The following is a 19,921-nucleotide window of genomic DNA, read 5'->3' as shown; positions in this document are numbered from 1 at the left end:
TTATGTTACCCATTTGCGCTATCTCGACTTAATGTTATTCACTTGCGCTGTTCCGTCTTACGTTACTTACATGCATTACGTTGGGTTATGTTGCTCTTTGGACATTTTCAATGGAAAAGTTCGGTGAAACTCAAGTAGTTGCTCTGGACGTTTCTGATGCTTTTAGTAATCGTGTTTATCATAAAAGTCCACCAAGAAAGCTTCCATCTTATGGCTTTTTTCAATTTGGTTGTCAGTTTTCTCTCCAACCGGGTAGTGTGAGTACTGGTTCTTTGCCCATGGTTCTGTTCTTTCTCCCACTCTTTTCCTCCTGTATATTAATGACCTTCTTCCACTAACTTACTGGAAATGCTATTTGTAATCTTTTCGGAGATCGCACACACTACATTCCACTCTCCACTTTGAGACGCCTTGTTCTGTCCAAGCATATTTACCTTATCGAATATCCACCAAATCCTTAAATGCTAGGCAATCCTTTGACGGTCGAAGAAAACTTGCTTAATTTCAGGACTTCTTAAAACTTACTCCTGTGTTATTTCTCGCAAAAATAGTCTGCTGCTACTGTGCTCATTTTCAGTAACTAGATTTCTAGACAAGATCACATATCTCTATTGGGGTTACCTCTGACTTCTAACTTTCCTTAGCATAAGCATATTACAAATATTGCTTCCTTCGCTTCAAAAGAATTAGATTTTCTTCTAAACAGCTATCTGTACCGTAAAAATCTCAAATCAGCCCTACCATGGAATGTTATTCCACATAACACAGGACTGGAAGTGTCCTCAACAACTCTCTTAAGCTCGTAGACAATCAAGAAGACATTAAGGTTAATCAGTGATACCTACGAACTCCCTCCAATCTATCATGCAAACATTCAATTTTTGTTGCATTCTTTGCAAAACGTATGCCGCAACTAATCAACACCGAGGTAACTTTCCTTTTATTCATTTACTCCATCTACTTCTGCTCTTTGGAAAACCTTCAGTCACGTGTATTTCCCTACATTTACAATGTATAGGAATTCAAGTTTAGTGTCAACAAGTATATTCTCTCTTTTTATACCGCGATATATGCAGCATAGTCCATTACGGATAGGGTGGTCATAAAGTGGTCACTGAGTGTATATACAATGTACTCGTATATATAATAGAACAAAAATGAAATATCTAAACGCGCTAAACCTATTAAGTTGATACGAGTGCCATTCAGATAGGCTATATGAAGCTCTTTTACTTGTGTACCCAGTGTGCAGAGTTTTCGTCAGACGTGGACATGACGTCACTCACATATGATGCAAACATTGTTTCCCTGGTAACAAGCGATCTATATTAAGTGCTTTTTTTCATTGATAAGTGTTCTTCACATTCACAGTGCATTTACCAGCTTATTTATATTAAGTATAATCTTTACAGGAGGACATACACACACACTTTCTCCAACGTTTAAAAAGTATACTTTTGTTTTCCTGTTTTTTAAGTAGGCATTTTCTGAAGCTACTTTTTCATTTCCTTCTACACATCACGGGATAACCAGGAATTTATTCGATAAGTCAGGAACTTATCACGTTTAAAACATCAAATAAAAATATGGTTGTAAAGGATGGAACACCAAGTTTTTGTGAAAAGTGATCGCATGGTGAGATCGCCAAAAGGGCGACCATACGAAGAAAGAGTTCGATTATGTGGGAGCTACAGAGTTTGGCAACCAGGCACCTCAGAGATTCCCTGATTGAGGTTTATAGGGATCTGAGAGGGGTTAGTAAAATGAATGAAGGCGGAATTTACTAAACACTCTCTCTTGAATCACAGGGGAAGAGGTTTAGACTACTAGATTGTAGGAAGTTTTCTGTTGACAGCGAGTCATTGATTGCTGGAACACGTTGCTTTCGCAGATAGTTGAGACTGACAGTTTGAATAAGTTCGGAGGTCAACTGGATAGTTAAACCCGAATAGAAAAGGAAATTGCATGTCCTTATCTATTCGGGTTTCTTTTTTTTTTTTTAAGTGCAGCAAAAGCCTGTACCTTTCTTGCACTATATGGCTCTTGCTACTACATCTGGCTCATGTCGCCTTAACATCTCTTAAGCTTCGACTCCATTCAGAGGGAGTCAGGTTAATTAATGACCCATCTCTTACAATGACTCTCCACTCTGTCTCATAGATGTTCTGTTTCTGTTGCATGCCTTTTTCTATAGATACTTCCGTGGCCACTGTTCTTCTGAATTGGCTTCTACAATTCCCCTTCTCTCTTCCAAACCAGTCCGAACACGTGCCGCAATCAGTCAACATCTATTTACTATCTAACTTCGAATTCACAGAACCAACTTTTCTTCTTCCTTGTTTATACCTTCAACTTCAGCTTTCTGGAACAACCCTCTTCACACGTATTTCCTGAAAATTACAGTGTACACAAATTCAAGTCGAATGTCAGCAGGTATCTTTTTTAATTTTCACAACTTCAACCCACGTACTGTAGGCAGGGGCGGGCCTTCCCGAGGGATGCATTGCACCCGGGCGCCAACGTTCAAGGAGCGCCTGAAAACCTGAAACTTACATACAGATAAAAAGAAAATTTAAAGGGGGCGATTCCGATTGACACCCGGGCGCCACATTTCCCAAGAACTCTCCTATCTGTAGGTTCTAATAACCTTTGTGTTTGAGTTTCTATCAAAACAGAAAAAAAACAAAATTAAATTAAAAAAATCCCAAGTCCAGTCATCCCGAACGGCTTCTCCCCCCCCCCCCAATTCCATACATAATGTCTTTACCAGTTGTTAGTAGTTGGTGTGCATCTCTCTCTCTTTCGGACGCACTCCTTTTTACTTTTTTAAAGAAACAGTTGAGGAGTATTCATTAGCTATAGCAGGCACGGCAAGGCTAGTTTCAGTCGAATACAGTGTTTTTTTTTTTTTTTTTTTTTTGATTTGGTAGTTGTTGGCGCATCGGCTTCTGTGGCCATATTGCACCTCCCAAGGTTTTTGCAGTACTTTGATCCAAGCCCGAGGCGAGAATCGAACCCGCGACCTTTGGGTTGCCGGGTAGGTGCTTTACCCACTCGGCTAGCCCGGTCGGCTACAGTGTTTTCTAGGTTGAAAAACGTTGTTATTTCTTACGATTATGGTGGGTTGCTGTTTCAGTTTATTGAAGAATAAAGCGGTATTGTCCATAGAGATTAATGGTCCAGTGATATCTCTTTTCTCCCAAAAGCCAGTCCTTACAATGCTGCACCGAATTCAATGAGAGAATTGAAATGAGAAGCGTCCCCCCCCACCCACAATTCACTGAAATCTGTTTATGGTCAAGAAAAACGTTTTATAACATTCTTGTTTCTCACTGTAAGTCTGAGCCATGTTTTTCATGGTCTGAAAGTGAACAACACTTAATTCCTTTGAAGTATTCATCCTAGGATATTTTACTTTCAGTTCAGAAGCGGACTTTTAATTAACAATCAAGCCACAATCAAAGATCTCAGAAAAAAACTTGCTGAAGATAGTAACATTCCCGAACGACAGGTGAGAAAATTTCTCTTTAAAGATTATGATTACCAAAATATTTAGATTTTTGAATGAATTTTTTACATATCTTAAATTAAGTAATTTAAATTTTTGTTACAAATTTATTTTGCTGTTTCTCGGGTACTTTGTAAATTCATGATTTCAGCTTTATATTCGTTAAGCGAACATCGGATTTGTTCTTTGTGTTCATTGATGCATGGCTTTATTGAATCGTGTCCTTATTTTCTTCATCTTTTTCTCTTTCTGCAGCTCGTCTTGTCTGAGTTTGAAGATGGAGAGTTTCGACGCACATTTGCTGATTCCGAGTCGGTTTCGATATTACAGGATTTTCAACATGTATTCGCTATTGAAACGCCAAAACCAGAGAGGGACAACGACCGGGAAACTATTTTATTGGTCTGCATCAACAGGGCGTCTATAGAAGATGAACATATGTAAGTCTCTTGGATTTCCTCTTTCATCTGCTATTTCCTGCTGAAAACTTCGATTCAGGAATTATTCAGAATTCCCGAGTCGAATTCCTGAGGAGGATACTCTCCCTGTTGTGGGAGAGTATCCTCCGCAGGGTTAGAGCGTACCTTTGCTCGGATAATCTGTACTGCTCGATCAGAAATTATTTTCATCAGAGGCAGATGATAATGAGATCGACCTATGCCAAAGAGAGAATTGATTTGGAGTGGGGATGCCCTCGGGGGTATATGCCAGGATCAGCCGGTTGGAACATGGTAATGAACGAGGTCCTCGCCGAGTGGCATGGTTGGGATAGAAACCATCGCTTATGCCGATGACTTGATCTTCCCTAATGGAGGTAACTCCCGTAAAGAATTGGAAGAAAAGGCTGTTTGTCTGTTTGAAATATCTACTTGCATGCAGCTTAAGCTTGAAGTCTCCGCACTAAGGCGTCCATTCAGCAGCTCTGCTGCTGAATGGATGCCTTAGTGCGGCTAGGCCACCTACTTGCAATTTTGGAGGTTTATCTTTGAGTTGTGCCAAGCAGATCATGTATTGTGGGTTGTGCCTAGAGGAACGATTGGATTTTTATAGCCCATGCTCGTTATCTGAAGGATACGACCAAGACACTCTGTGCGAAGCTCCATAGAGTTGTTCGTACCTATAGGGGCATTAAGGGAAAGCCCTTCATCTCTTGTATGATAACATCTTTGTCCCAATTGTGTTTGTGTAGAGAGAGAGTGGTCCATAGTAGTGTCAGATCTATACTTTAGGCACAATGGTTCGCTCTTCTGTGTCTTAACCAGATCTTGTAGAATTATGTCCACACAATTGAGGAATTGTCTGGTCTTTATGGAAACATCTAGCGGATCCACTCGTGCTTTCATTTAGTCCTGAGGTGCGAAATTTCCAAAGCTATTATGGGCATCCGGTAGTGCCCAGTTGGGCTGGCGGCCCATGACTTGTTTTTTTCATCTGAGCGGAGGCGCTTCAGTGATGAGTTGAATACCATTTGGCAAAACCAGTGGATTAACTCTGAGAAGAAAAGCCAGACTTATGCTTTCCTGCCCCCGTTCTGGCTGTAGACCCCAGGCGCAGTCCGTGGCTACAGTTCGGGTTTGCTTGCATTGTCCTGTCTGGATATGGTTTGAGGTCCAGGCTAAGTCAGATGGAGTAAGCCGAATCTGATCTGTGCTAGTGTGAAGACCGTTCTGTACGAAGATAACTTAGGTATATGAACTGTTTAGAGAGAGGAATTTTGGACCATTCAGTAGATTCATAAGACAAGTTTTCCAAAGGAGGGCGATTAGATAGTGGCGGGGATGGTAACTTGTAGGGGTAGTAATGTGATGTGCCCATTTTCACTGCGAAGCCAAGCTCTCATGACTTAACTTCCTTTGTTTAAGTTTGCCCGTTGGATCTTTCTGTTAAATGTTTTTCTATATGCGGTTACTTGAACTTATTAACACGTTAGGCTTTTACGCAAATTAGTTGCAAGATGCATATGAACTTATGCCCAGGTGGCATGTAGAAGCGAATTTTCTTAAATGAAATTAATTCAATTTAGGGTAAGATGCTACAATGGATATAGGGTGGTTAAGTGGGAGAAGATAGAGAGTGATAATCTTTGTATATTTATCAATGATATTGATGAAGGTATAACAGGCTTAGTGTCGAAGTTCGGAGATGATACAAAGGTTAGCACGGTTCTTAATGACAGTTATGGCAGTGTGCTACTGAAACAGGATCTAGAAAATTTGTACAGATGGGCTGAGAAGTGGCAACTGAAATTTAACATTAACAAATGCAAAGTACTGCATATGGGTAATCCCAGAGGAACGTACCAACTGTGTGGTACTAGACTTAGGGTAGTAGAAAATGAAAAAGATCTGGGAGTGATTGTCCAGTCAGATATGAAGTTTTCTGTGCAGTGAAGACAGGCTGCCAGATCAGGTCATGGGGTTTTGTCAATGATATACAGGAATTTGCTAACAACAAAAAGGAGGTAATTATCCCTTTGTATAAGGCAATTATCAGGGCAGGCCACGCCTTCAGTACTGCATACAGGTCTGGAGGCGTCATTTTAGGAAAGATGTAGAGCTGCTTGAGCGTGTGCAAAGAAGGGAAACAAGACTGATGAGGCGAATGAAGGGATCCTCTTACCAAGAGAGGCTGAAATTCTGCAAATTGCAGCGGCTGGAGACTAGTCACCTGCCAGGTGATCTGATTGAGGTGTATAAGGCCTTGAATGGATTGAACACGCTGAATTCTGATGGGATTCTTCCGCTTGCTCAGATTACGAACCTGAGGGGGCATAAATCCAAATTGAGGAAAGATAGTTGTAGAATAGATGTGCGGAAATTTTTCTTTTAGCCAGCGGGTAGTTGATTGCTGGAACAAACTTCCATCTGTCGTTGTGGAAGTTGATAGCTTAAATAAATTCAAGGAGGAACTGGAGAAAGTTTTAGAGGGAATGGATGTGTGAAATTGTTTTTTTTTTTGGGGGGGGGGTGATACTTATGAAAATAATCCTTTGACAGTTTTATTCGCCACTAAATAACAAAAAGTTCCAAAAGCTGAAGATATGGCTCAAGATGTTTTAGTTATGTTTGCAACAGTAGGTATTTCAATTAAAAATTATTCGATTATGGTGAATGACAATTTCAATTCAGTTTTGCTTGTAAATTGAAATACAGAGAACTTTTAATATTATTTTTTGCATTAATAAAAATTTGTTTCTTAATTTTAGTTTTTGCTATAAACTTAAAAAACAAAGTTTTCCTAATATTTTAACTAATTTGACAATTTAGACCAGGAAAAGTGCAGACCACAGCGCAAAGAAGGTTTGAACAAACAAACATGTGTTGCTGTATATAATTGAAAGTTGTTTTGGACAAGGTGAAGCAACAGCGAACTGCTGTTTCAATGACGTCATAACTTCCGTTTGCTCGTCACATGCCATGTTATTGTCCAAAGTAGCGACAACAACTAGCTCAGATTGTTATGACAAGACCTTTTAGTGCTCCATGGATAAGATTTATTTGTAGAGATCACAGCACGGGTTCTTAAGTAATGTCTGGACGATTCTTCTGTATGGAAATGTATTATCAGCGCCATCTTACAGCTGTCAGACGCTTATAACCGAATGGTATAACTGTGCGCAAAAGGAAACCGTTACGAAATACACAAAAAAGCACATGAAAAGCGCCACTATAATGGGAGGCGCGATGCATAAAACCGGAAAGTGTGCGTGACTCTTCGTCACGCAAGATGCGCCTCAGTTATTCGCACGGTTTTGTAATCGATGTTTGTCACGTGTTTTTCAGATCACTTTTTGGAATTGCTTTATGGAGTAGCCATTTGAGATATTTGGTAAACAGAGTTTTCATTTCAGTTGAATTGACGCGGAGTGATTTTGGTAAAATGAGTGGAGTAGTGATGGCTGACCCAATTTTGCCTCGCGCCATATTTGTACGAGTCTTAATACTGTAGATGGCTTTATCAAACCCTCCCCTCACCGTTTCAATCGCATATAACCCTTCGGTAAAGAACAGGAAACCTGTCTAGTGATTGTAACCAATTGCAACTACACTGAAGAACAAACTGTAACAATTGTTCGTATTCGTGAGACTGCGAATTAAGTTTTAATACCACTCACGTACTTTTTGCTTTGTATTGATTTTCCTTACACCGCCCACTCCTTACAAGTAGCCTCCTGATTATGTGGCTACCTCAAAAAGTGACCCGTTAACCTAAATATGTGTCCATAGCAGTAGGAGGTGTATAAGGAGTAGTTCTTTTCATCTCCTTTTCACGAAGTCGTATAAAGAACTTCCATTCTTTCTTCTGTAACCTACGCTGACCCGAGGAATGGGTCAATGAATAAGCCAACCACTGCGTCTGTTATTTATCATTACATTTTTTCTCTTAAAATTTAACGTGAGAATTCTTGGTTCTAAAGCTCTTTTTATTCCGTGTAATCAATAAAATAATGGCGTGCGTTCAGTATTCGTATCCACTGACTATGATTATGTTAATCGCTTATTTTGAAATTATATCAAGCTAATTTAGTCTAATCGAGTTCATTAAATGGTATATTTATATGGCAATTTTGTTTTGCAGTATTGGTCCTCCTGTAGTTTTGGAAGTATCGAGAGAAGTCGGTTATGATGGTCTCAGACGGAAATTGTTGCAAAGGGTTGAAATTCTAAGGATAAAGAACAACCAGGTATACATGCACTTGTACATAATTTGCGTTTCATATAGATGGTTTGCAGTGTGATGGTTTTTAATGATTAGACGTTAATGTAAGAATTCCTTAAGACGGGTAATGCGAGAATTAACCCTCTCGCTTTACCTGTCTGGAGGAATTCTTAATAGGAATCCTTTTTTTTTACTGGAGTCTTTATAGGAATTCTTTATCCACTCTAGTCAGACCATCGCTGACGTCAGTGCATTAGGGGCAGAATTTTTCAGTGTCAGATTTTACATGTGCATTCATCTTTTATTTTGCCTTAGTTTCGGGAGGAAAATAAATAAATAAATAGAAAAAAGGGATGAGCGAAAAGTTTTTTCTGTACAATGGTTAGTTGATTTGGAAATGATCTTTCAGATATCTGTTTCAAATAGACAAATGCCGAGCGAGCCACTGAACAACTATTTTGTTTCCTCTAATTTCATTATGTGATGAAATATAAACAACTTGTAGACTTTCTGCTTAATATTTTTTAGGAAACCTCTATTTTTATAGTGACCTAAACAAAGAAAGGTTTTGTCCTCAGCAAAATCATCGCATGGTCTATCAACGCATGGTGATAGTGAGTTCGATCCCTTGAGAGGCATTCATCTTATGGTTCGCGTGCAGTAATCCAATTGTTTGCTTATTATAATACCTTTTACCAAACTCGGAAGACAATCCAGACTATGATAGCTAACCCCATAATGGGGTGAGATTACATAATCTGACTCAGTCATGCTGAGTGGGAAACAGGCCTCAACCTAGTAGGCTCCCTACCCGTGAACCACTCGCTAACCCTAAGAGAGTTGGATATCAACCCCTCCGGGAACCCACCACTAGGTGGACTTGCTGACCCCCCCTTCCAGGATGGGATCGACTTACTGCCCATCACTACAATCTGTAATCTGTTACTACTCTCATCACTTAGTTTTCTAAAGAATGCCTTCTCCCATTCCCAACTTATTATCCTCTTATCTACCCACCTCCACCCAAACATCCCAAACTTTTCCTACTATCACCAATTCCTTTCACTTACTACTTGGGGCCCCCCAGCTACCCTGGATCCCAAGTAACATCATCGATAGCAGAACCTGGCGTGCCTTCACGTAGCTAGAGTTGGGGATCAGGGGGCGCTAGACCTGGTGTCTTGTGTACTCTGGCTGCTATACGCCTGTGGGTCCTGCCAACTGCAGAACAAATTCTCTTGTTCTGTTGTTGGCTGGAAGTAACGGCTTGGGCTATGCCCGCGAATGGGGAAACCCCGGAGCCCGCAACAACGATACTAGACATCTGAATCTGTTGTAATACCTCATTCGGTCCACCATTTCAGTATTCCAATTATTTTCAGTCTAATTTAAATTTCCTCTTGATCGTTTTTTTTCACCTGTCTTAGAAGAGTTAGTGTCTGCTCTGCATTTTTTGACACTTTGCAATATAAAGATCTGCAGAGGAACATATTGCAGTATACCATTTAATAATCTTACAGGGAGGACTGCTGCCGGTATGATACAAGGTATTGATTTTGTATAATGGTTCATCAAGCTTATTGATACGTAATTTACCATTAAATTATTTATTTAAATTAGCAAATAATTAATTACTTTCTGATTAGTTTATTTATCAAGGAATTATTTAGATAGTTCATAGTCTATACATTTAGTTGGCTTTGCATTAGCAACACACGCTTTTGTAGGAGTTCACTGGTCTGGCATGCTGGTGAAAGCTCAAAGACGGGAACGACTGATATAATATTGTAGTTCGCACACGTGGCCATCAGTTTTTGAGTGTCTGAGAAGAAGAGTGGGTTGACTTCCAGATCTTTCCGACTTTGAATGTGGAATAATTGTAAGGACAAGACGTGCATGTGCCAGTATCTCAACAAGAGCCAACATGGTTAAGTGCTCTGTTCAGTTTGTGTGTCAAAGTCTACAGTCACTGGCTCAACACGCGGGACAGTCATGTGTGGTCGACGCCCGTGATGAGCGTCGTGTCTCATCTCGTAATACAGTAGCGACGCAGCACAGTGGTCCAGCTAACCGTCCAGTACAACCTAGGAATAGCAAGACCAATATCCGCACAGACTATGCGCCGGACATTAGCTCGTAGAGGCTGTGGAAATCGACCGCCGTCACAGGTACTTATGCTCACTGCGAGAAATAAGAAAGTGCGCCATCCCGTCAGCACCAGCACTAGGAATCTGTCGCCTGGTTTGATGAATCCCATACCCTCATTTTAAGAAAGAAAAGTGGGGCCATGGCACCTGGATGCATTGTTGATGTTCATCAGTATGGAGGCGGCGTTGTTATAGTTTGGGGACTGTTTTCGTTGCATTATGTGGGTCATCTGATCACCATTAATTACCGTGCTACAAGGCCCCCGACGTTGCTAACTGGTTTCAGGAACACGATACCGAATTCTCCGTCCTACCATGGCCGCCCAACTCAGGCGATCTCAAACCATTTGAGCATGTTTAGGCCCTACTGGAAAAGGACATTCGATGTCCTTCGACCGTTCATCGCCTGACAATGTGCGGGCGTTACTGGACATATTGTGCAACGCATGGTTAGCACTACCACAGGAGACCTGAAACACTTTGTGAAGTTCTGCCAAGATGTATAGAGGTTGTATTACGGGCGAAAGGTGGCCCACGAGGTTTCGTTAGGCATTTCTAATGCAAAGCCAACTCATTGTATAGTAGATTTTTTTTTCTTTCAAATTTTGGTAACTCTGAAATTGTTTTGCATTTAGTTACAGTGTACAGAGTGGCATTTGGTTCAGTGCAGCTCCATCATCTGCTTCCTGTTTCTCCAAAGGAAGGAGGGGGAAACCAGTTCATGTGAGGATAAATGTATATAAGGATGGTTGTCCATCCTGTAGTGTTAACGCAGTGTGGTATAGATAGTTTAAGAGAGGATATATTAATATTCGTGATGTAGAAACTCCAGACAACTCAACAGCTTCTATCATTGAGGGGAGAAGAAGGAATGGTCATGGAGGACCCATGTAACAGTCGCGAATTGGCTCTTGTGGTCCGTCTGATTATTGACTCACTGGAAAATGTAATACAGAACTACTCCACATATAAAATTTCTGCCTGATGGAGCTTTCAATTATCGTTGATTTTCCAGACTGATACAAAGGTAGAATTGTTCAGAGTAAATTTTGACCATGAAGCATTGAGCAGAATGACTTCTTTTCCTTGCTGTCACTGGGGGGGGGGAAGGGGAATCTCTCTAGAATCTCCGAATTCGTGTTTGGCCCTAAAATCAAGGAATGTTTCCAAACAGGGGAAACACCAATCTCAAAGTAGTTAAAATTGACAGCATTTGTTGGAAAGTTGAGGCTTTCCTCACCTTTCCGGCAGATGCTCGCAGTCGTCTGGGATCAGCGTGGTGGGATCCTTACCTCACTGGTCTTGAAGAGCATCTCCTCAGATGTAGCCGAGTGGCCAAACGAAAATACAGTGGTATGTGCGGTTCAAATCGTCCTGACTGCAGAATACAGTATAGTATTCTTGTCAAAATGAGTAGTTGTGAACTCCTCTGAACTGCCGAAGAATAAACAAAAAGATGATATATTGCCACAGCCTTCTTTTCCTTCCGTGTGTGTGTGTGTGTAAAAAGTAAAAAAGGCGAGGAATGCTGACCAATGGTGTGTTTTCTTGCTCCACTACAATTGAACATAATTCACATACTGCCACGTTCTCCATTACTGCATAGTACAGACATGACCACCAATATAACGATGAACCCACTGTAGTAGAAAACTTGGCATTACAGTACTATCCATTGGGTAGACACCTCAGGGAGAGAGAGAAAGAGATCTGAGTTCTAATCTCCTCGGAGGCTTCTTCAATTCTGAGATGTAATCAGCAGATATTAGCAGAGGGAACGGGGTTTTCGCATATTATTCCCTTAACACATGTAAATGAGTTATGGCCAGAGAATCGTTAAAAATAATAGCAGTAATATAATCATAATATACGAGATTTGGCAATAAAGTTCTCGGCCTGGTGCTGTTGCAGTCATGTTCGATGAGTTTGAAAATAAACGGAAGTGGTGTGTTGTAGTTCGGACTTCCTCCAATAGATGGTAGAACAGAGATTGTTCAGTACAGGCTGCAAATAACAATCAGTTTCGTTAGTGGCGTTAACGTTCCGTGTTACGCTTTTGAAATTGAGAAACGAGTATCAAATTTTGCTTTGATACTCGTTATGATATGTTAGAAACTATTTATGGTCATGAAACGTTAAGTCGTACCAGTGTGTTTGAGTGGAATAAGCGGTTCAAAGACGGACGTGTGGATATTCGCGATGACCCAAGAAGTGGGTGTCCGTCAACCTCTCAAAATGAGGACAGAGTTGGAAAAGTTCAGGAAATTGTGCCGATTGTCGTTTGATTCTCAGAATGATGGCTAATGAGTTAGAGATGAATAAGGAGACGATTCTTCAAATCAAATTCTGCATGAGGATTTAGGAGGAAGGAGGTCTGTGCAAAATTTGTGCTGCACATCTTACGGATGAGCAGAAACAACAAAGAGTGTCATCACGCGAAGACTTCATCCAGACTTGTCAAGACAATCCTGATTTCTTCGACTGTATTTTCACTGGAGATGAGTGTTGGGTGTTTATGACCCAGATACGAAGCATGCAGTAGATTTAAAATCATCACCAAGGCCCAGAAAGTTTCGTTTACAGAAATCCAGGATCAAGACGATGCTACACCTGTTTTTCGACAAACAGGATATAATTCACATGGAATTGGTACCTGAATGGGGGGAGGGTTATTGCGTTCTACGTACAGGTGCTTCAAAGACTATTGAAGACATTACATTTGCGAATAAGCCGCACTCAAATTTTTCGTTCACTCTTTTAGGAAAAAGTACCGGATGTCTAGAAAATATGGTAATTATTGTAATAATTATTTCTATTCAATAATTATTATAATAATTAATAATTTAGTATTAAACTTATTACGCAAAATAATTCTTTTATAATAATTATTGTAATTTTTCTATTTATGATTGTTTTATTGTTTATTTATTAATAGTTTGCATAATATAAGATATTATGCAATATGGACCGCAGTCTATTATATAATTAGAATTCTCGTGAAAAAAAGTTGGATGCCTCTACCTTTAATTGAAGTTCTTAACAGCATCGTAAAGCTAGATGTGGGACTATTGTCGTTCGGTTTTCAAGTAAATGTATGAGAATTTTATTTCAGAAAGACATAAGGATGCCTCACCCATTTCTGAACGTTTGGGTCCTGTTCCATTGATCATGCCATACTTTATCACTGGGTAATGACATCGCTTAAGTTAAAATCCTAACATGCAACGTCTAGACAGCTTAACCCAAATAAAAGACGAAGGGATGTAAAGACAAAATAAAACAAAACTTGGATGAGAAAAACACCAGTAATAGTATTTCCTGTTCATGTTGATGTCTCTCTTGGGTTACAAGAAACAAATGTGTGTACGTACGCTTCTGTAGAACTGTGTGACTCATGTGTAATCTCCGACCATCTGTGTTGATCTGTTCCTCTGTAACAACGAACACTTGTTTTACACGCTGCAGACAGATGGCCCACCTGTTTTAAGGTGTGGGTGTACTGAGCTTCCTTTGCCTCTTATATCTTGCATTACCTATAGGTATGATACACTTCATTAGAATATATATAATAGGAATGTTTTTGATATAACTCACTCAGAAACATTCTTTATTTACTTGCTTTTTTTCTCCCAGTATCTTTGGCAAAATATTTCTCTTCTGGCTTTCCTTTCATCTCTGGTAAGGGTACTAAAAATTAACATCTTTCCATAAGAAAAAGTGTAATGCGAGTTGCAAAATGAAGTCCAAATGTGTGTGAAAGTCAGTCAGCATCCATTTAACTCCAAATTTACGCCAAACTTTTGTTCTTCATCATTTATTCTTCCTATTTGTGGCTCCTGAAACACTCTTCCTCCCCATGTGTTTCTTAACATCAAAACCTACAGAATTTCAAGTCCTGTGTAAACAAGTGCCTTTTCTTATACTCTCTATTCTTTTAAGTTCCTGTTGTTTCACAGCCTTCAACCCATCTACAACAGTGTTTCGGGGATGACCAATTGAGGGTAGCATAGTTGGTAGAATTGCCGTCGTCCCTACACCGGGTTGGAAAGACCTGAATTCGAGCCCCGTCGATGACGTGAGGAATTTTTAAGAGTGTTTTTCACAACTTGGCTGAGTTAATTGGTCTCAGGCAAGGGTAGTATGGGATTTTCTCCCAGAAATTCGAGTTTTTCGTCCAGCAAACAGAAAATCGACTACAGAACACACGCAATTGACAGACAGTGTACACGGAGCGCTAAAACCTTACTACAACAGAAAAATGAAAAATGCTGTATATTGTAAAATGACTTGGGGCAATTCTTTTTGTCAAAATAAATCAGAAACTACACTGATTCACTAAATTTGCTATTTGTGGCAAGGCATGTTAAGGTTTTGCGTTTTTAGCTAGCGTTGTCGTGCATTAACTCGCATAAACGTGTTAGGAAGAATTTTCATGCACCGAATAGCTGTGGTTCGGAATTCTGAACCAATTCTGAAGTCGACTTCAATCCGCTATCATTTAAAATGTATTTATAAGACTAAGAAGGAACGCCTTCACTATCGTATTTACTTTGTTCGGGATACAGTTTTGCAATGTGTGCAAAAAAAAAATCCAAAGGAATCTCTCCGTAGTTCAAAGATGCCCTCATAATTAACCTCAACGCTTCAATACTCCCTGGCGGCCCCAAAATTATTGGGTATATGCCATCAACTCCGGAAGCCTTAATTGCTTCAAAGTTTCTCTAATAAACAGACATTTGTAATTTCGAAATCACTAATTTCATATGGCTCAGCCTCACTCTCACAGCCTCTTCTCAGCATGAAGGGTCTTTTGTCAGTAAAGGCTGATGCAAAGTACCTATTCAATTCATCCGCAATATCAGCTGGGTTATCTAAGACCTTCTCACACCCAGTGCACAAGGGCCCGATCTGATTCGCTTACTTCTTCGTTGTATTCACACACATCAAAACTTCCTTGTCCCCATTCTTTGTCCTCTTAGCTGATGCTTTCTCATACGCAGCCTTGGCCTCCCTAACCTTACTTTTGATACTATTACAGATCAACTTGTACCTGTTGTAGGCTTCAGTACTTTTTATCGCTCTGTAACTGTCACATTCTGTCTTTTTCCGCTCTATTTGACCGGCCAGCTCCGCATTCACATAAAATAATTAAAATAAGATAAATTGTGCCAGATGAATCAAGTACTCTTGTTTTTTGTTTTTTCTGAATATTTCTGAAACGAGAGGGAGGTCCACCATTATATCTATCCTTTACATTGTGAATTTTTGCTAATCCAGTCGGTAATCCTTCAGTAAATTTTCCATTAACCGCTGACCAGGATAGTTTATGATCGCTGATAATAACTATCAGGAAAAGTAGTGTGATTGAACAATTCCAGTCATAATTTTTTAAAGACAATGAAATCTGTGAAGATTTAAAGCTAGACTTTCGAGTTGACCTTAGTTTTAATGTATTCAGAATGATAAATCCATTCCAAGGTTGACCATGGGATTTCTAAGCCAGCTATTATGATAATGCTTGGATTACAGCTGTTTGCATCTAAATATACTTATTGAAGGGGAAAGATGGAAATTATAGGTATAAAGGGAGATGATGTCCTTCAGGGACACCAACTCCCTTTATACCTATAATTATTCCCCATGCAAGGATTCAGGACAAAAGCTTGCTTTTTCCTTCGTTCCCCTTCCATATATATTCAATTTCAACACCTTCCGAATTACACCTCACCCGGATGGCAGCCGTTCCTGAACAAAACCCCAGGTAAGAGAATTCTTCTGCCCTCTAATATAAATATATTCCTAAAATGTAATATTCCAAAAATAGCCTATACTATCCGTTTTGGAAAAAAATCCACAAAGTTTATTTTAAATCCATAATGAAGTTTATTTTAAATCCATAATGAGATCGCAGATCCACTACAAGGAAAAATTACAATAAATTATTAGCATTTGTCTGATTTTACGAAAATTAGAGGGTCTTAACTACTCAAGTTGTCTGTCCAACGGATCTTAAGAAAACGACATTGCTATGAGCTTAATATTAGCCGAAGTCTTAAGCGAATTGTCTTCGCTATATAATTTACTATGTAGTAAAAACAAATTATGCTATAAGCTTGTTAGCATGTAGAAATAATCCATTATCTAAGAATTTGAAGAATTGTGTTAATAATGAAAAACTAATTGCTTTATCGCACACAGTGATTACGTATTTCATCAATGCTCAAAGCAAGCTTATCCAAATGGCATTCAACGAATCTCTGTTGGCACTGATAAATGAATCTTTCGGAAAGAAAAATCTCTTCAATTTTATGTGAAATGATGAATCCATTCATTAATTCAGTTCACTCGATGCCCATATTCTTGCTAGACCCAAGGATTTTTTTAAAAGGAGTTTACATAGCTAAAGAACAGATTTTTAAAGTTGGTTCTAGCTTTATTAAAAGCGTTATTGTAGGCTCTCATATACGGTATCGAATTAGTCCTTAGATTGTTACGTGGTCCAAATAGGACCAAAGCAGGGCTGCCAGATTTGAATAAATTAAATAAATTTAAACTGTTCCATTTTATTTATGTTCTTATTGTATAAAGTATGTAATCGCGCGTGCAAATAGGTATTTCTCGTATATGAATAAAATATTAATGTGTATAAGAGTATTTTCCCCTTCTGAATTGCAGGGATCTGTAAAGGGACCAAGGCTGTACGTAGTAGAGGGTCCTCACGTCCATTGCTTTTTGCCAGATAGTGTAGATCATCCTTTGTACATGCCGTGCGTTGATCATGCTCTAGAACTATTTGAGTCGAACGAACACTACGGTCCACCGCACCTGAAACTTATAGCTGAGTGGGACATCAAGGTAAAAGACAGGTAGGTGTGTCTCCTTTCATTTCAAAATAAATTAAGATTGTGCTGAGGGAAGGAAATGGTTAACACCCATTTCCATGTTTAAAAGAAAATTAAGAAGAAACGAGAGAGAGAGAAAAAGAAAGACTTTCTGCAAAACTTTCCCATGCTCGTCCTGGTGACGTGAGCAGGGACATGGCATGGCATCCGTCATTGCAGGGATCTGTAAAGGGACCAAGGCTGTACGTAGTAGAGGTTCCTCACGTCCATTGTTTTTTGCCATATATATACATATATTGTGTGTGGGGCGTATTCATATAAGTATGCTAAACGTAGTTAAGGTATAAAGTCCTTCTGGATGAAAGCCAATGTCTTAGGGAACAGTTGTTTTACTAATTGCTCTCCATGACCTTATGGTGTTTTTCGCCAATTGTCACACGTTTGGAAAGGTCTGGGTTCGAAACCCTTTGGACACTGGAAGAATTCCTAAAGGCATTTTCAATCGGGGCTGTAGTTAGCTGATGTCAGGTAGAGGAAGTAGGGTTTCAACTGCACAACATGGAAATTGGAACACAAGCTTATAGAAACGTAATAGACGACGAAACCGTATGAGAGTACTATAAGTATTGGCACACCAAGAACAAAGTTTTACCAATTTTCATAATAGAACGCTTCGCGAGAACTACTACTCTCCATTTATAAATAAAATGGGCTTATTCGCGATTTACGAATTTTCTTTGAAATGTTTTTTTTTAGAATGGACACTTCAATACTGAAATTCATCTTCTGCATAGGTGTTGTTAGTTTTCAGTTGAGCCACATCTGTCTCGTACTGCATCACTTTAGCACGCTTCTCATCAAGTGAGAATATACCACAAAGTATCAGCTTTATTTTTGGATGTTTTATGAGAATGAAAATTAGCTACACACAATTAGAGATTCAAAATTATAAAATAGCTAATACTATTTGGCCTTACTGAAATTTTAAGAAGTTGGAAGGGCTGTCTTTCGTTTTAGACTTTTGTGGTCAGCAAGATTTGAACTGCCTCGTAATTCATCGGTGTTATCGCTGATAGCAGAACAAATTTTGCCTTCGTAAAGAATTGCCTGACATTGCACTACTTTAAAACAAATGGCATCGCCAAAAAGGTTAATCAGCCATTTATTTAAAAGATGAGACGCTGTTATGGCAGCTTTTTTTTTCAGGACTTATTGATCGTTTATCATATAGTAGTTGATATCTTTTAAATAAATGGTGCACCACGTTAAAAAAATGGCGATCATTTGTTTGAAAGTAGTGCTGTATCAGAGCAACTTGTTGTGAAGGCAAAGTTTATTATGTCAGTTACCGGAAGACCAAGAAACTCTTTCGAGCTCTGTATCACTAATTATTAATCACTCTCACTAATCTTCTTCACAAATGCATCGATGACGAACCACTGACACTGAAGTGAAGTTGAAGTTTCATACTTAATGTAGGATTGTCGGGGTGGAATATCAGTAGGGGTTCTAGTTATATTACTGTACTGTATTGACAAACAAAGATTGCTCTTGATGTGCATTTTATTAGAAACAAATTTTAAATGTTCTCCAAAGCTGCATAGGACTGTATGTAATTTATTGAAAGGATATATTTGAGTCCATAACCTTATTCGTGAATTTTGCTATCCGCGATTATCCCCCCGACCTGCGGATACTGAAACATAATGCGTACACCCCTACACCCCCTTCCCCAAGTGCGAATCCTTGGTGTGAAAAATACGATAAAAAATTTATAAAAATTATAGCTGTAAATTCCTAAGATTTCTAAGTGGACATCTCACGATATATAAACAGAGTTTATTTAAGGCTTTTATTTATTATTTATTTGTTGTTGTTTATTTATTTATTATTATTATTTTGATAATCACTTTCCTGTCTATTAACAGGGAAACTGTCCTTAAGGATGCCTACACAGCTGATGGCAAAAGTTATTTGCAACTTCAAAACAGAAAAGCTGAGATGGCAAAGAAATCCTTGTACGATTGTTTTGACTTGTATTTCAAAAAAGAAAAGGTATGTAATTTTTTTACTGATAGTTGAGACAAATGTATTCCTTCCTTTCGATCACCCGATTTATGAAAGGCTTAATTGAAATTTGTATATTAATACTAACCATAAGATAAATTTCAAGATACATTGCATACATTGCCACTATTTGGAATATGTAATCTCAGTTAATGTTACCACTCTTAAGGAAGTCCCGATTAGACGAATACATAGAAAAAAGAAATTATTTATTGTATTCAGCACTTTGGTTTATGTTATCACTTTTTTGCTTTATCGCGATTTACGCATGGGCATTGGAAGTGATTATGTAACATTCCAATTTGTTCTTGAACACCGACACGTAGTGTGGCTATTGATTTTTCTTTGTACAGTTTGTACAGGTCCTTGGTGTCGTTACTCCTGAAAGTATTGGATCTGTACACCTACGGGCTGGCTGTTTTATAGTAGAGCATAAAACCCTTTCTTGATTTTAATTCTTTTTTTTTTTTCAATGGTTTGTATGGATTTACAGAAACATCGTGATAGTTTAATTTTTATTGATGACTTTCTCGAAGAAATATGGACAGCCAAAGTAAAGTATTTTATGCTATTTGATTTTCATGTGTTCTTTTTGTGTACCTCCACCTTTTTATGTACAGATTTCGCTCTGCATCAATAAACAACGCTGAAAAGCTGCAATTTTGTTCCAGCAGGTGGTATAAGGCAGTTATTATCAT

The 19,921-nt window shown here is 38.9% G+C and overlaps 1 protein-coding gene across 2 annotated transcripts in view; it reads left to right on the top strand.

Annotated features, from left to right (window-relative positions):
- The window catches only part of LOC150082996 (ubiquitin carboxyl-terminal hydrolase 43-like), a 96,779-nt gene that overhangs the window by 55,716 nt on the left and 21,142 nt on the right, over positions 1–19,921 (top strand). For both annotated transcript variants that reach the window (XR_016547203.1, XM_090377728.1), the window contains exons 3-7: positions 3,422–3,511; positions 3,764–3,948; positions 8,087–8,192; positions 16,990–17,180; positions 19,085–19,211. Coding sequence is in view for 1 of the 2 variants with exons in the window: in XM_090377728.1 (XP_090233854.1) it covers positions 3,422–3,511; positions 3,764–3,948; positions 8,087–8,192; positions 16,990–17,180; positions 19,085–19,211 (699 nt within the window). In the remaining variant the exon portion in view is untranslated. The remainder of the gene's footprint in view (positions 1–3,421; positions 3,512–3,763; positions 3,949–8,086; positions 8,193–16,989; positions 17,181–19,084; positions 19,212–19,921) is intronic.

This window comes from Mastigoproctus giganteus, chromosome 7, assembly GCF_048544385.1.
Source record: "Mastigoproctus giganteus isolate SK-2022 chromosome 7, ASM4854438v1, whole genome shotgun sequence".
Taxonomy (NCBI): domain Eukaryota; kingdom Metazoa; phylum Arthropoda; class Arachnida; order Uropygi; family Thelyphonidae; genus Mastigoproctus; species Mastigoproctus giganteus.
The sequence above is the reverse complement of the archived record's forward strand: the minus strand, read 5'-3'. Positions and strand labels throughout refer to the sequence as shown.